At 32.6% G+C, this 17,512-nt stretch overlaps 1 protein-coding gene across 2 annotated transcripts in view; it reads left to right on the forward strand.

The window, feature by feature from the left end:
• Window positions 1-17,512, forward strand: part of Scfd1 (sec1 family domain containing 1) — a 94,513-nt gene that overhangs the window by 15,861 nt on the left and 61,140 nt on the right. For both annotated transcript variants that reach the window (XM_046465220.2, XM_046465221.2), the window contains exons 6-10: window positions 53-140; window positions 3,443-3,532; window positions 6,385-6,440; window positions 7,436-7,521; window positions 9,940-10,039. In XM_046465220.2, coding sequence (XP_046321176.1) covers window positions 53-140; window positions 3,443-3,532; window positions 6,385-6,440; window positions 7,436-7,521; window positions 9,940-10,039 — 420 coding nt within the window. The remainder of the gene's footprint in view (window positions 1-52; window positions 141-3,442; window positions 3,533-6,384; window positions 6,441-7,435; window positions 7,522-9,939; window positions 10,040-17,512) is intronic.

The raw sequence follows: 17,512 nt of genomic DNA on the forward strand, positions 1-17,512 counted from the left end.
AAATATGGCTATATTATAAAATATATACATAAACCTTTTCTTTTGTTTTTAGGTTTTTGATCAGTATCTCAATTTTATTACCTTGGAAGATGATATGTTTGTGTTGTGTAATCAAAACAAGGAGCTTATTTCATATCGTGGTATGTAAAAATAAGAATATTGCAATTCATTGTTAACAAAGTGAACAGTACAGTATATACAAAAAATAAGTGAACATGTATATAATGTACTCTAAAGCCAGATTTATTTACAACAGTGAGCTATTAAAAAATTTTTAAAGCACATAGAGAAAACAAGTCAGACTAAATTCTCTCATATATAAACATCTAATAAACTTGTTTTGTAAAGTTAGTGAAGTACCAGTTCTCTGACCTTTTAAGTGCTCCCATAGTAATTCATATGAATGGTTCATTCATACCAAGTAAGACACTATTTTAATTCAGGATAAACTTAATTGCCTAGTCCTTACCTTAGAATAAGACACTTCACTTTTCCATACTTATAAAATACTAGCTCACATGATAAGCTCTCTAAGGAAATAGAGTATGAATCTTTTGGTTTTGTTAAGATCGGTAATATGCTATCTTTTCAAATTAAACAAAATCTCTAAAAGAATGTATTTGCTGAATTATCAGTGTGAGAGAATTTCTCTTTTTTTATAGTGGTTGTTATTCACAAAAGTACCCTTACAATTAATTGGTTTGTAAATTAATTAGCAACTTATTTAACATGTTTAAAACCTAATATTTCTTAAACGTTTAAGTTATAAAAATAGGCACCTTTACTTTTTCCTTGATTAGTTAAATTGAACAGATTAAAGTCTCCTAATAATCAGAAAACTTAGTTTTTTAAGTTACCTTAAACATTTTGCATTATATCGATAGGTTCACTGTATTTTCTTTTTTTAAGTAATTCACATACCAGACAAGGCAAATTTATAAAATGATCAAGCTAAACTTGCCCAAATATTTAGTTAGTTCTTTTAAAAAAACTAAACTTGTAATCTAAAATTCATTAAGCATTCAAATATTAATAAATTTAAATTTTCCTATACCTGTCAACTTTTTCATAAAGATCACAAGTTTCAGTATAACACAGGTTTTTAATTCTGCCAGTATTTCAAAAAAATTTACAAAGGGTTATTAAAATGAGTTGGAAACCATAATCTAGAGCTTGTTATATAATTTATTAACAATAATATTATTAGTAATCATTCACCTGTTTTCTCAAAAAAAATCTCTGAAAACATAATTATTTCAAAGTTATCATAAATGGTTTATTTGTTGCTTAAGTTTTTTAAGTGTTTCATGAATGGGCTAATGGAACTAATGGATTAGTTACTAATTTAATCATATAGCTAATCACCCAGACTCTCAATAATAATAGTAGTAGAAATTACTTGTTTTATGCCAGTCATTGTGTTAGCTACTTTATAATATAAGCCTGTTTACTCCTCAGAATAAGTTTGTGAGGTAGGTATTATTTCCATTTTCCATAGGAGAAAAATGAGGAATAGCTATTTAAAAAAAAAAGCACCTTTACTTTTGGGTCAGGAAATAGCAGATAGTTCTTTTAACCAGTGAGTAATTGTATGCCAGATTCTCTCAAGCATTATTAAGTGCTTTAAACAAAATTTTAAACAGATATTCCTAAACATATTAATAACATGGATTTGATTTTTGGTCTTTTTAAATTCTGTGAATTGGTGAGTTATTTATCTAATAAAGGAGACAAATTTGTCCTCTGGAACTGAGACTGAGAAGAGAAATATTATCTCAGACAAAGTAGCTTGTTATCTCAAGTTGGATTAAAGTATTTGTGATTTTTAAGATTATTTCTCATTTATTGATGTGAAGCCAGGGTTTAAGATCAGAGGGCTGAATGCAGTCTCTAACTGTACCAGGTGTTTGACTGAATAAACCATAATTCATGTTTTCTGAAATCATAAATTTCACATTGTATCCTTAGGTCACATCTTTCATCTTAGTTGGATAGATATCATTCTGCAGCATCTTAGTAATAGCACATTTTCTTCTACTGGATTCTGTATGCCTGATTGAATTCTTCATTAGACCTCACTTTGTTTAGATACTTTGATATATCCAGTGGGTTCAGCTTTCTTCTAATGCTAACCACAAGTTATATCAAATGTTATATTTGTTTTTATGTTCAGAGTATTGGAAAATTTAAAATACTGTGTAGCCAGGCACGGTAGTACATGCTTGTAATCCAAGTAGCTCAGAAGGCTATGGCTGGAGGATCACAAATTAAAAGGCAGCCTCAGCAACTTAGTGAGGTGCTACACAACTCAGTGAGACCTGACCTTGTCCCTAAATAAAATACAAAAAAAGGGCTAGGATGTGGCTCGGTGGTTAAATGCCCATGGGTTCAATCCCTGGTACCAAAATAAAATACCGTGTAGATAATATTTAGTTTAGTCAGTCTTTCCACTAGTACTTTGTCAGACAAAGGGTCTAAATATTGTGAGAAGGAGATAACTGAAAGTAAGTCAAGGTCTTTGACTGTCAGGGACATTCTTTGCAACAATTTTCCCTGGAGTATAGCCCCAAGTTCTGTTTGCATCATAACCCTCTAAGGTGCTTATCAAAATTAGTTTTCTTAGAATTACCTCACAGCTGTTGAATTGAATGCATGTAGGAAAAGGGCTCAAAATCTTTAACTTTTTTTTATACCTTTTATTGTATGTATTTATTTACATGCGGTTCTGAGAATTGAACCCAGTGCCTCACACATGCTAGGCAAGTGCTCTACCACTGAGCAACAACCCCAGCCCCAGAATCTTTAACTTTTAAAAGCTTTCAAAGAATCTTTTTCTTCCTTTGTATTCCCAGGGTGATGATTATACCAACAAAAAGTTGGAAACTGTTTATGTTCAGTCTTGTAGATTAGAAAAGAAATACATTTAACTTACTAAAATACAAAAATATGTGGTGTTGGTTTTACCAGCATTGTTCTTTTATGATAGTAATTGATTAATAGGATATGTAATTTCTGGAAGCCATCTAGTGTTTATGAATAAAATCATGGAGCACAGTATTAATTTTATTACGTCTGGCAAAAATTCTGTACAGTTTATATAGTGAGAGGATTTGTTTTTACTACTATTCTAATAGTAAGGTAGGATTTTCTGTGTGTTTTGTTGTGTTTTTGTTTTTGTTTTTTGAGGTAGTGTAATGTTTAATATATACTTGTTTACTTAAAAAATGTTTATAGGCAGCTGGGGTTATAGTTCAATGTAAGATGCTTATTTAGCATGCATGAAACCCTGGGTTCAATCACAATACCTTAAAGTTTATAGCAAAAAATTTTACTTGAGTGTTACAAGTGATATCAAACTGCATTTGAATTAGTTTAAGGGTTTAATAAAGATAAGGCATAAGTTTTGTTCTTTTTTTTTTCTCCTTTTCCTGTGTCATTGTAGCCATTAATAGGCCAGATATCACAGACACAGAAATGGAAACTGTTATGGACACTATTGTTGACAGCCTCTTTTGCTTTTTTGTTACATTGGGTAAGTTTTCAAATCTTTCTGGCTATTTCTTCAATGTAAATGAATTGTTTAACAACTCGTTTTAGTCAACAGCACCATTCTATGATCCTTTTATCCTATCTGAATCTCTAGAGGCTCTCCAGTTAGGGTACATTATATAAAAACATAATTCTTCTGATAACTTAATATTGTTATACCTCTTGAATTGGTATTCAGCAGATGTTTTGAGTTGTCACCTTAGATAGCATGGTAATTGTGACTTTTTAATATATTATTTAAATTGTTGGTGGTAACTTCACAAATGTACCTGCTAATTTTCTTTTCATATTTTATTACAAAAAATTTCAAACATACTTTTTTTTTTTACTTTAATAGAATTTCACTAAAAGAAATTTTAAAAACTGTAATGCAGGGGAAAGAAATAGACCTAGATACAAGTAAATGGAAACTACAAAAATTTGTGATATGCTAATTAAGACATATATAGTGAAAATTAATGTAAATATGTTTAAAAAAAAAAAGATGCAGATACAGGAAAAAAGTATCCACAAGGTATTTGCTAAGTATTTAGATTATTTTGTTCTAAAAGAAAATTTTAATCCTATCTTTTTTTAAATTATTCTAATCAGTAATACACAAGCAAAATGCTCTTCAGTTCATTGTACACAAATGGAGCACAATTTTTGACGTCTATGGTTTTACCCAAAGTGGGGTCACACCATTTGTGCAATCTTACACGTATCTAGGGTAATGATGTCCATCTCGTTTCACCGTCTTTCCTACTTCCACGCCCCCTCCCCCACTCAAACATACTTCTAAGAGAAATGTGCTTGATAACTATTAAGGGAAATGCCAAAGCCTCTAGAAAACACTAAATTTGCTTGTAATACTAATCCACCTATGTTCTAAAATTTTTAAATATTTATTTGGATCATCTAAAATTACTGTTAAGCTTCATTATGTTTAAAAAACTCTATGCTTTATTGTTATTAATAGATCTGTTTATAACCCTAATTACAGTTTTAATTTTATAGATACTACAACAAATAAAATGATACTGACAGTATCATTTATAAAACTGAAAGTTTTACAAATGAGAAAATTAAAGAAGAGATATCATGTATAGTGTAGGATTTAGACAAATGTTTGAAAATTTGTTTGCAAAATTAGGGCTCCCTCCTTTAACTTCTAGCTCTGAACTCAGATCTTTGATTTCTCACCTCAATAATCTCCTGTTTTCTGCTTAGTCTTTTTTCTGTGTGCATGTAAAGTACCCTCAGGACAAAAGCTGGCCAAACATGTATTGCATCTCAAGTGATTCACTTCTTTGAAGAGTTTAATTTCTATCCACTTTCTGTCTGAGCTCTCAATGCCCTCAAATGAGTTGAGTTTGTTTTTGTTGTTGTTTTTTAAAGACAATACGTATGTATAACTAGTCATTAAACAGATAATTATCTTTCTATTTTGCCAGCCTATACTATCTCCAAATTTCTGCCTATTGCTAGGGGTATTGTGGGAATAAAGCTTATTTTTGTTTGGTGATGCTTATTTTTGCTTGGTGATAACTATGTTTTCAAAGTAAGGATAGATTAGAAAAGAGATGTATTAAGGCCACTGATGTGTTAGGTAATAAAGGCCACCTTTATTATATATGGAGTGCCCAAAAGTGACTTTTCTCCTTCAAAGGAAAAATTGAAATTACTACTGCTCTGACCTAGAAGAATATTAATACTCAATTAAGGTGTGGGGGGGGGGGGTAATTTTTCAGAACAGTATCTATAATATTTTTGTTTTTCATACATGTGCATACATACACAGGCTTATTAGATTATATTTAGAAAACAACCTAAAGGAGTCTATTTCAAGTTCTTAATGATGACTATTTGGGGTGGTGGCTAAAATTAAGACTTTCCATATTTATAATATAATTTAAACCTATATAACCTAGGCCATAAGAAGAAAACATCATTTTCAAAATCTTGCTAATATTCCATGTTTCTACATTAACAGTTGACAAGGCGTGTGTTCCTATAGAGTCTAAAGTGACACAGCTTCAACATGTGATCATTACTGTGTTTTTAGTTTGTTTCAGTAGATTTCCAATGCAATGATTTTGTCTGTTACTTTAATATTTCAGCCTTTACTAACATGTATTGCAATAATAAAGGACAAGAGAAATTAAGAAGTCCAGTGAGTTGATTTGGTAATCAACTGAGGTGGCCCAATTTTAAGAACATTACACATGAAGAATATATTTTCTATTATCTTTTAAATTAGTGTTTTCTAAGAAGAAAATTCTCTGTTAAAAAAGATCCTCAGTTGTTAATTGGTAAAATAAAAAATTGCAATTCCAAACTGCAAAATTGGCTAAGGTCTTTTCATTCTTTTGGGTCAAATTAAACTGAAGTCTTCAAGAGTAAACTTATTCTTTGAAACTACCTGCAAAAGGTCAAAATGTTGATTTAGTCAATCTATTGGGGGGTGGGAGGGAATCAGTGACACTGATTAGGTTACTTAAAAAATGTTTTTTTCATGTTCCGTGTTTTCTTTATTAATGAGAAGGTTCATTTCTGAAACATTACTTTTACTCTTGAGATTATAAATCCTTTTATGTAGCCTGAAATTATATACATCTATTTATTATATATTATGTTTTTTGTTTTGTTTGGGTTTTGTTGTTTTTGTTGTTGTTTTTATTTTGACAAAGTATATATATATATATATATATATATATATATATATATATCACATAAATTTACCATTTTAACCATTTTCAAATGTTTTTCTTTTTATGTATGTTTTGATGATGTATTTTATGAACATCCATTTTAATTGTGAGCCAAGATCATCACTAACATTTATTGTTAAAATAGGTGCTGTTCCTATCATCAGATGTTCAAGAGGAACAGCAGCAGAAATGGTGGCTGTGGTGAGTTTATGCAAATTGTACTTGAATATAAATAATACTGTGTGGATTGTTTCCCCATAAGTACCTCATGTGGTTTTGTTAATATTAAGCATTTGATTATTATAGGTTATATATTAAGTACCAGTGACATACTTTTGTTTTATTATATTTGGATTCCACAAAAGATAAAAAAGTAATCATTTTTGTACTTCTATGTGACAAATTATTTACTCTAATGTACTACTCCAGCCTATTTCTTTTTTTACTAAAATATAAATTCCTCATTCAGCTTTGTATCTCCAAGCAGTATTTTACACTTATTTTTCTCCCAAATCATTTAATATTTAACTTCACTGAGCAGTATTTATTATGAAACCTGACCATTTTTAAAATAGTGAAGTACATTTTAAAGCTAACCCATTCTCAGAGTAAAATATTCGGTATAAGTTGAACATTTCACAAATTTCCTTTAAAGATTAAGGGAAAAAAAAAGATAAAGAATTTCTGAAAAGGAAAAAGGCAAGTGTTATGTAAGATAGGAAAACACATTAACATTTTGTAAGTAGTATTATCCCAAATGAATCACTGACTAATGGAGGGCTGATTTCCTGTATATTCTTTATTTCTTGGGCCTGTCACACCCTACACTATTCTTTCCATTCCCACCAACCCAAATGAGCATTTTCTTTGTGTAGACATCTTCCTTGGAACAACAGAGCCATGCTTAGGAAGAGAGGGTGAGTCATTATTGCGAAGTGTTTCCTGTACCGAAAGTAAAATTTGTGAAAAGTGCATATTCATGAAATGACCTGAGTCACTGTAAAAAAGACATTGATATTTTTCAAACGAAAGTTATAATGATAGTAAATAGTTAAGCTAAAATATTTAAATTTTAGAATTGCTATTTTATAAAGAAATTCTAAACTTCTTGGTTATGAGACTTAAGAATAAAGTAAATTTCCCTACATAAAAAGTTAAAAGAGAGTTTTGAGTTAATTTACATTTTGATTTTTCAGAAACTAGATAAGAAACTTCGAGAAAATCTAAGAGATGCCAGAAACAGTCTTTTTACGGGTGACACACTTGGAGCTGGCCAATTCAGGTATTATGTTAGTTAAATACTTACAGGACTGAAAATAAAACATGTAGAAGTTTTGTTATTTTTCTTGTATAATAGAGTACCCTTATCCTTATAGTAGGAATTTGTTTCTTTTTAATCAGGATCAGAGTTTTGACTCAGATAGTTCTTATTTATAAAAATGGAATTTTTTATTCAAACTATCTTCTTTTGATAGAAATTTCTATGACATCTTATCATCTAAGAGAAATTTTTCTGTTTTATATGATCTTGAAGTTCAGAGCCATTTCAGTTATCATTAAACCGCATGATAATTTAAAAAGTGAGAAACTTTAAATACTTATATTTGTTTCTATTTTTATTATTAAATTTCTGTTTTTACATTGCAATACTAATAGCTTATGTTTGCAAAGTATTTCTGTCATTGTTAACATTTCTAGCATGTGTTAGTAATGCTAAAGTCACTGATTAATTATTAGTGTTGTATTATAGTACATTTTGATTATTAGTAGTAATGGAGAATGTTGAAATGTAGTAAAGAAACCTGCTCAAAACAACAAAAAATTGTTTTGTTTTGTTTTTTGTGGTAGTGGCCCATGGATGCTCTATCACTAAGCTACATCTCAGCCCTTTTTCTTTTAAATTTTGGGACTAGGGCTTGCTACATTGCCCAGACAAGCCTTGGACTTGCTCTTGCTTCAGTAACCAAATATCTCTAGGATTATAGGCATGCACCGCTATGTCCAGAATGCTGAGAATTACTTATAAAGAAGAGACAATATTTTTGGAAAATTAATTCTTACTCCCACTTTGGTGAACTAATGAGCTAGTGGGATGAGGAGGAGAAGTCCAGTGAAATGACTGCCCACTAGCAATACAATTTCATGATAAATGTTCATATATTTTATTTCAATTCAATTTTGATGGTTTCTATAGTCTTATATACTGCTGCTATAATTCATAGTTCACTCTAACATTGTGTTTCAATTGCTTGGCCATCTTTATTCCCACATTATTTTAAATTGTTCTCTGATTTAATTGCTGGTCCTAAATATTCTTCAAAAATTTTCTCATTAAGCAGAGCAGAAACATCACATTTTCACCTGATTTTTGTAACCAGAAGTAGACATTATATTATCCTTACTTAATAATTGCCTTTTCATATAGCTGGGGCGTAAGCCTTAGAAACTAACATCAAGGCACTATTTTTTTAAAAAAATTTATTCATACTACAATATATTTGTCTTGTTTCTTAATTTGTTAGATGTGTTTTATTTTATTTTAATCAGCAACTTGTTGGACTGTTGTTAAATATGCTTGAATCTACCCATAAGCTAGTGATTCTCAATCAGGGCACCTTTTGTACCCCACAGACATTTTGTGCAGAAACATGTCTGGTCGTCACAACTGGGTAAATGCTACTGGAATTTAGTGACATGCAATGCTAAACTTCCTATAAGACAAACCTTCATAATGTCAGTAGTGCTGAGGTTAAGAAACGCTGCTATATACCATCCTCCCTTGCCTTCAACCTATCTCTGGAGTAATCAGTAATAGCAGGGGATGAGGTTGCCACTGTGACTGCCCAGTCAGTACAGTGGGCGTAAGTCCACTGACCTATGCCCAGAAAGGTGTAATGAGTTAGTAAAATGATCAGATTTATCTTGCAAAAGGAAATGTGTATACTTAATATACTCAGATAACAGTGACTTTTGAAACCTGGAGTGTACTTCTTTCTGATAAGAATACCACCTCTGAACAGTATCTCTAAAACTTCTATAGACATCTGGTAACCAAATGACTTTGTGCCTCTATTTGCTTTTAGTCTGTTCCTTATCTAAATTGTAATATAAAGTGTGTATGCCTTGTCTGTTAAGTGAGTACTTATATAATTAAGTACCATTGTGGCTTAACTTTTTTCATTTAGTATATTATAATGGGATATGGTTTTTTGAGACTCTTTTCTAGAGTCCACTATTTTGGATTTGTATTTATAAAAAAAAAAGTTGTAATTCATAACTTGTTAAACTGTCAAACATCTGTGTAAATTTATAAGATTCTGCTCTTTTTCATTTTTTTTCCTGAATCTGATAATATTTATTCCTTTTTGCCCTTTTTGGAAAAATGTGAAACTTATATGAGAAGACCAGCAACTTATTTTAACTACAAAAATTATTTTGTAAAAGTATTTGTACGGATTATGTCCTTGAAGAAATTTCCTTGAGTAATACAGTCTAACATTATGCATAGGTTCTAAGTAATCCAAATCATTACCATAATTGACTGAATATATTCAAAAAATATTTTAAAGCAGAGTATTATGGAGTTCAAAATCAGCATATTGTTTTTATCAAAATGGCATACACTACATAAAGTATTAGAAAATTTTAGATGTATACATTGCCATCAAGATTTATATAATTTTTTTTAATATATTTACAGCTTCCAAAGGCCTTTATTAGTCCTTGTTGACAGAAACATAGATTTGGCAACTCCATTACACCATACTTGGACATATCAAGCACTGGTGCATGATGTACTGGTAAGAGGCTAAATGTAGCACCCATTACTGAAATGTGGTAATGTTTGAGTTGATATGGCTACAGAAACAAAGTTGTGAAGGATAAAGCTGAAAAATATGAAAAAATAAAATTAATGATGTTGATGCTAGAGAATAGTGAAGAATTAAAGTTTAAAATTCCAAATTTATGATCTTTATTATAGGATAAATTCATGGTATTGTTGACAGTGACGGGAAAAAATAATACAGGAAAATGAACAACCATGTTTTTAGTTGTTAATTTTTCATACTCAGTAAATTTTATCAAAATTAAAAGATGAGCTTTCCCTAAGGAAAAAAAACTGTAATTTCTCTCATTTCTGTAGGAGTCAGTTAAACCTCATTTTATGCTAAAATAAATAACTTTTAAAATATGTAATACTATATGTTTTCTGAAATAATTCCCTATATCTAATTTTATACTTAAAATTAAAAAATTATATTTATCTATACATATGTTCATCAGTTAAATATTGTGTTTAGCATGTGATGTACACAGATAAATAAAACACAGCCTCTATTTTCAAAGGCAGTAGAAGGAAAGAAAATATATACACATATAATTTCAAGACACTGTAATAGAATGAGAATAGTCTCCATTTGATAGAAAATCAAAAGAAGTTTAAGAATTTGAACCCAAATCATTGACTCTAGTATCAGCACTCTAGTTTACTAACTCCTAGCCCAGGCCTTTATGGATTATAGTATATAACAGTATCATTTTAAAAAGATTGCCTGGAATGCACATAAACAGGAAATGAAAGATATGTAATAGATGATTTGGCTTAACAGTTCATTTCTTTGAAATCTAGATATTGCTCTAAAGGGTTTGTTTCAATAAATCAGCTTTAAAATTACTGGCAGAAATTGGCCATTCTACATAATTCTTGGTCCTAGAATCCTATGCCATGACTCTAGAATGCCAAAGAAACACCAACTCAGTAGACAGGGTGGAAAGAATCAGGAGAACTACCAAATTAAACCCCGAATAAGACATAGAAGCTGGTGGTAGTATGTAAAGTAAAAGGTTGAGTAAGACTGATTCAGTTTAACTCAATTCAGTAATTGAGTGCCTACTCTTTAACAGACATTTTAGATCCTGATGACAGCAATAACAAAGACACAAGTATTCCTCTTTCTGGAGCTTACTTACATTCTAGTAAGAGATAAGAAGTAAAATAAACATTTCAGAAGGTGGAAAGAGCTGTGGAGGAGAATAAAGTAGATGATGGTGAATAGGATTGAAATTTTTAAATAGGGAAGATCTCTCTGAGGAAATGATATTTGAAAAAAGATCTAAAGGAGGTAAGGGCTATATGATTATACAGCTATTTAGGAAAAGAACAATCTAGGCAGAAGGGCTCCAGATACGTTTGAAAGATGGGAAGGCAGGTAGGTAGCTGCACTAAAGTAAGAAATAAGGTTAAATAGGACACAGGAGACTGTATAACACAAGACATCTTAAAGATGTTGACTTTTAATTTGACAGAGAATAGGAGCAGCTACCATTTTGAGTAAAAGTGACATCTATATATATTTTAAGTTGGAGGCTATTGGAATTATTTAAGAAAGAAATGATGGTGGCTTTCAGCAGGATGGAGATGGTAAGGATATGATTATCTGATGACTATAAAGTATAGAATTGTCAGTGAGTTGAATGTGAAATCTAAGAGAAAGACCTTAAAGTTGACTTCAAATTTGACCTTTGCAAATGGAAAAATGTTTATTGGATGGAAAAGAAATGGAAGGGGGTATAAGATCTGATGGCTAAGAAGTCACCATTGCATGCAGCAGTGTTAGGGTCATTTGGTGACTTGGGTATCCCACAGTGCAGAGCAAAACAATGACCAAAGTGACTTAAAAAGAGATTGGAAGGAGAAACATTTTAAAACCTTTAAAGATTTTTTTTTCCCCCTGTATAGGACAGCTGAGAAAGGCAGTGATTGCTGGATGGGTAATTTGAGTTTAGAAAAGGTTTTTAACTGAAAGACATTTGTGTACCAATGAGAATAATCAAAGAGGAACTGAATTAAAGCAAATTATATCCCATGCTTTTATAATTACGTCAAAATGAATCCTAATATTATGTACAACTAAAAAGAGCCAATAAAAAATGATTTACAATTTTTTAAAAAAGTTAATGATGCAGGAGATGCGAATGTACTGCAGGTGGCAGTGGTGAGTAATGTAGACCAGGATTTCTCAACCTTGGTTTTGGACCTGAAGATTCTTTGTTGTGGGGGCTATCCCATACATTGTAGAATGTTTAGCATCAACCCTGGCCTCAATCCTCTATAATAGCGCCAATAGCATTCCCTAAGTTGTGAACCAAAGTGTCTTCACACATTGCTAAACATTCCTGGGGATGGGGGGTCCTAGAAGGAACAATTTTGTCCCTGATTGAGAACCACTATTACAGGCTGATAATCAGAGTTTCAAAACTAGAATTGTTTTAGAGAAGAGAGTAAGTAAAGGATATTGGAGTAGCAAGGAAAATATCTAATCCAGTTCTAAGACCAGTGATATGAGCTGTGTAAGAGGTTTAAAAACAAACAACAGAAAAGTATCTTCTCAAAAGTCTAAAAAGGCTAACTAGCTATTTGGTATTCACTTAGAGCAAAAAAGGTACGTAAGTTGGCAGGGGGTGTTCAAAATGGGAGGTTTTGTTGGTGACTGAGTGTGAGTTTCAGAAGTTATAACAAAAGAATTTCAAGAGTTGGGTGAGAATGGGAGATGAGATATGAGGATGTCAGGGGCTAAGGAGTTAATAGGCTTAGTGAGGAAGTTTTAATTGTCTCCAACCATACTGGTTTGTGGAGCTGTGACTATTGAGTAGGAGCAAGAGGTGAGGGTCTTAGTGAGAGTGTACAGATTAGAGGTCACCTCTTCACTCTTGATGGTTGTGAAATAGAAATTATCCAGATCACTGAGATATTTAGGAATCATTTCAAATTCCTGAACTTGAAAGGTTCCTGACACCTTCTTGACTTCCTTCATGGAGGAAGTTAAAACATAAGATGCTGTGAGTACAGGAGATGAGGCACAGGTACAAATAATTTCAGTGTAAAGAAATATGCTGAGTCTTCTGTCAGAAGAGAAAACTGAGATACGTAACTTAGGGCAGAGATTCCCAATACAGAACACTGCTAACTAATTCAGGTCCTTGATGAGGTTTCACTGTTCCAGAATGAAATGAGAATAATGAGGAGTATTAAGAGATTTTAAATTGGCTGATACACTAATTTTTATTTCCTAGTCTTTAAAATCAAAATTTTTTCTATAAATAAAAAATGATGAAAGAAGACAACAAGGGTTGTTTTTGTTTTAATCTTCACATAGTAAAAAGTTGTCAGTCTTTGAAGAGTTTGGTTATAATAAATGCACAACTTACAGTGACCTAATTCTTTTCATTAATTTTAAAGCATTTTCTATATGTGAACAATAACCATGTTGTTTAAAAACCACTACTTTTTAAAGTTTCTTCAGTGCTCTTAAAATTCCTAATAATTATACCCTTTGCCTCCACAAGATAGAGTAGAAGTTCTAGATAGAAAATGTTAACTTAAATGTTGCAGTTTGCTTTATTTATCAAATATCTTTGTCTAGAGGGGTTGGGGTTGTGGCTCAGCGGTAGAGCGCTCACCTAGCACAGGAGAGGCCCTGGGTTAGATCCTCAGCACCACATAAAAATTAATTAATTAATTAATTATATTGTATTCGACTACGACTAAAAAATAAAGATCTTTAAAAAAAGTATATCTTTGTATAGAAATCTGGTCCATTGATAATTATGTATATATTAGAGCCCGAAATCAACAGCGAAAATTTAGACATCTTTCCTCTGTGTACCAATGAGAATAATCAAAGAAAGATGATTGTTTTCACTTAAAATAGGAAGTACACCCTTCTGATGAAAAGCTCTGTAATGCCCCTTTCCTTAACAGGACATAAAAAGTAAAATTAACAATTAGAAAATAGTGATTTCTTTTTTACTATATCTTGGTTGTGGGAGGGGTGGATTTGATTGTTAACTGCAAAGAGTGCTAATTACCCTCAGTCAGAGGGGTGGATATTTCATCTTAGTATCTTTGTCTTTTCAAAGCTTGCAGTTTCTTTTTATATCTTTTTGTCTTCTGCAGACTCTTGCTATTTGAAACATTAAATCAGAATTTATACTAAAATATATAGGTAGTTTAATAAAATATATATTTTTGCCACTCAATACAACAGGAATTTGTTTCCAAATAAATATTTATTTTTAAAAGATTATCAGAAAATCAACACCCATTCTCTTAAAGATGTGTAATTGCACATCTATTCTATTCTATTCCCTAAAGACCTAAAAAGAGCATGCTACAGGGACACTGCTACATCGATGTTCATAGCAGCACAATTCACAATAGCAAGACTGTGGAACCAACCTAGATGCCCTTCAATAGACGAATGGATAAAAAAAATGTGGCATTTATACACAATGGAGTATTACTCTGCATTAAAAAATGACAAAATCATAGAATTTGCAGGGAAATGGATGGCATTAGAGCAGATAATGCTAAGTGAAGCTAGCCAATCCCTAAAAAACAAATGCCAAATGTCTTCTTTGATATAAGGAGAGTAACTGGGAACAGAGTAGGGATGAAGAGCATGAGAAGAAGATTAACATTAAACAGGGATGAGAGGTGGGAGGGAAAGGGAGAGAGAAGGGAAATTGCATGGAAATGGCAGGAGACCCTCAGGGTTATACAAAATTACATACAAGAGGAAGTGAGGGGAAAGGGAAAAATAATACAAGGGGGAGAAATGAATGACAGTAGAGGGGGTAGAGAGAGAAGATGGGAGGAGAGGGGAGGGGAGGGGAGGGGGGATAGTAGAGGATAGGAAAGGCAGCAGAATACAACAGACACTAGTATGGCAACATGTAAATCAATGGATGTGTAACTGATATGATTCTGCAATCTGTATATGGGGTAAAAACGGGAGTTCATAACCCACTTGAATCAAAGTGTGAAATATGATATGTCAAGAACTATGTAATGTTTTGAACAACCAACAATAAAAAATTTAAAAAATTTAAAAAAAAAAAAAGATGTGTAATTGCAATGCCATAGTATAGGTTGATGCTTTGGGTCCATGGTTGATGTTCTTTTGATCTACTAATCTTTATTACTATAAAACCTCATGGGCAGCTACTGTGATAGCCTAGTTTTATTTTATTTTTTTTTATTTTTTTTTTAATTTTTTATTGTTGGTTGTTCAAAACATTACAAATTTCTTGACATATCATATTCCACACTTTGATTCAAGTGGGTTATGAACTCCCACCTTCACCCCATACACAGATTGCAGAATCACATCAGTTACACATCCATTGATTTACATATTGCCATACTAGTGTCTGTTGTGCTCCGCTGCCTTTCCCATCCTCCACCATCCCCCCTCCCCACCTCTCCCCTCCCCTCCCCTCCTCTCTCTCTACCCCCTCCACTGTATAACCCTGAGGGTCTCCTTCCATTTCCATGCAATTTCCCTTCTCTCTCCCTTTCCCTCCCACCTCTCATCCCTGTTTAATGTTAATCTTCTTCTCATGCTCTTCATCCCTACTCTGTTCCCAGTTACTCTCCTTATATCAAAGAAGACATTTGGCATTTGTTTTTTAGGGATTGGCTAGCTTCACTTAGCATAATCTGCTCTAATGCCATCCATTTCCCTGCAAATTCTATGATTTTGTCATTTTTTAATGCAGAGTAATACTCCATTGTGTATAAATGCCACATTTTTTTTATCCATTCGTCTATTGAAGGGCATCTAGGTTGGTTCCACAGTCTTGCTATTGTGAATTGTGCTGCTATGAACATCAATGTAGCAGTGTCCCTGTAGCATGCTCTTTTTAGGTCTTTAGGGAATAGACCGAGAAGGGGAATAGCTGGGTCAAATGGTGGCTCCATTCCCAGCTTTCCAAGAAATCTCCATACTGCTTTCCAAATTGGCTGCACCAATTTGCAATCCCACCAGCAATGTACAAGTGTACCCTTTTCCCCACATCCTCGCCAGCACTTGTTGTTGTTTGACTTCCTAATGGCTGCCAATCTTACTGGAGTGAGATGGTATCTTAGGGTGGTTTTGATTTGCATTTCTCTGACAGCTAGAGATGGTGAGCATTTTTTCATGTACTTGTTGATTGACTGTATGTCCTCCTCTGAGAAGTGTCTGTTCAGGTCCTTGGCCCATTTGTTGATTGGGTTGTTTGTTCTCTTATTGTCTAATTTTTTGAGTTCTTTGTATACTCTGGATATTAGGGCTCTATCTGAAGTGTGAGGAGTAAAGATTTGTTCCCAGGGTGTAGGGTAGCCTAGTTTTAAATATTTACCTAAAAGTATTTGTGGATAGGCAGTTTATACAGAAGGGATGTAGGCTGGGTAAAAGGCCAGAAGATATCTTTGATTGCATTTATTTTTTTAAATGGGATCATTTCATTATATCTCCATATAGCTTGGATTAAATTTTTATCTAAGTGAGAAAAGTATGTACTATTTACTTACTTACTTTCTTACTTATTGATACTGGGGATTAAACCCCCAGGTGCTTATCTGCTGAGCCACATTTCTGCCCTTTTTTTGTTGAGGGGTTAGTATTACCAGGGATTGAACTCAGAGGCACTCAATCAGTGAACCACATCCCCAGCCCTATTTTATATTTTATTTAGAGACAGGATCTCACAGAGTTGCTTAGCACCTTACTTTTGCTGAGGCTCACTTTGAACTCAAGATCCTCTTGCCTCAGCCCTCCCCACCCCCCAGCCACTGGGATTCCGTGCACTATTGCGCTCAGCTCTCAGCCCTTTTTATTTTTCTGTTTTGAGACAGGGTCTTACTAAGTTGCTTCGACTGGCTTGGAACTTGAGATCTTCATTCTTCAGCCTCCCAAGTTGCTGGGATTACAGAAAGAATGCTTGATTTGTTATTTGTTAACTTTTAGAAGGAGTTAATACCCTAACAGTCTTTAAAAGCAGTCAGTAAGGTGATTGATTTTTTTTTTAATATTATTTTATGAACTAGGGAATTTTTATATCTGAAATATATATCTAACTATTGTAGTCATTCATTTTGATATATAAATTGTCTCATCTTTGGCTCATCCTGGCCTCAGTGTCCTCTTGGCATGGCCCTTTAGTCTTTGTTTGCTTACTTGTTCAGGTGTTAAAAATTTTCTGACTCATCACTTTCATTTTCTCTGCAGACTTGGACTCGGCCATTTCCCCAAAAGCCCTGGTTCCTTTAAATGGCAAATAGGGTTTAAATAACAATCTGGATTACTAGGATTGTTAATCTCTACTGGAATGTCTTTGCTTTAGGCGTTTTCAGTGGTGAGAAAAATAGTACTTTATGGTCTTTCCCATTCTTTTTTTTTTTTTAAATATTTATTTTTTTAGTTGTAGTTGGACACAATACCTTTATT

This window comes from Marmota monax, unplaced genomic scaffold (assembly GCF_021218885.2).
Source record: "Marmota monax isolate L192 unplaced genomic scaffold, Marmota_monax_Labrador192_F-V1.1 WCK01_AAM20220418_F8-fsc00079, whole genome shotgun sequence".
NCBI lineage: Eukaryota > Metazoa > Chordata > Mammalia > Rodentia > Sciuridae > Marmota > Marmota monax.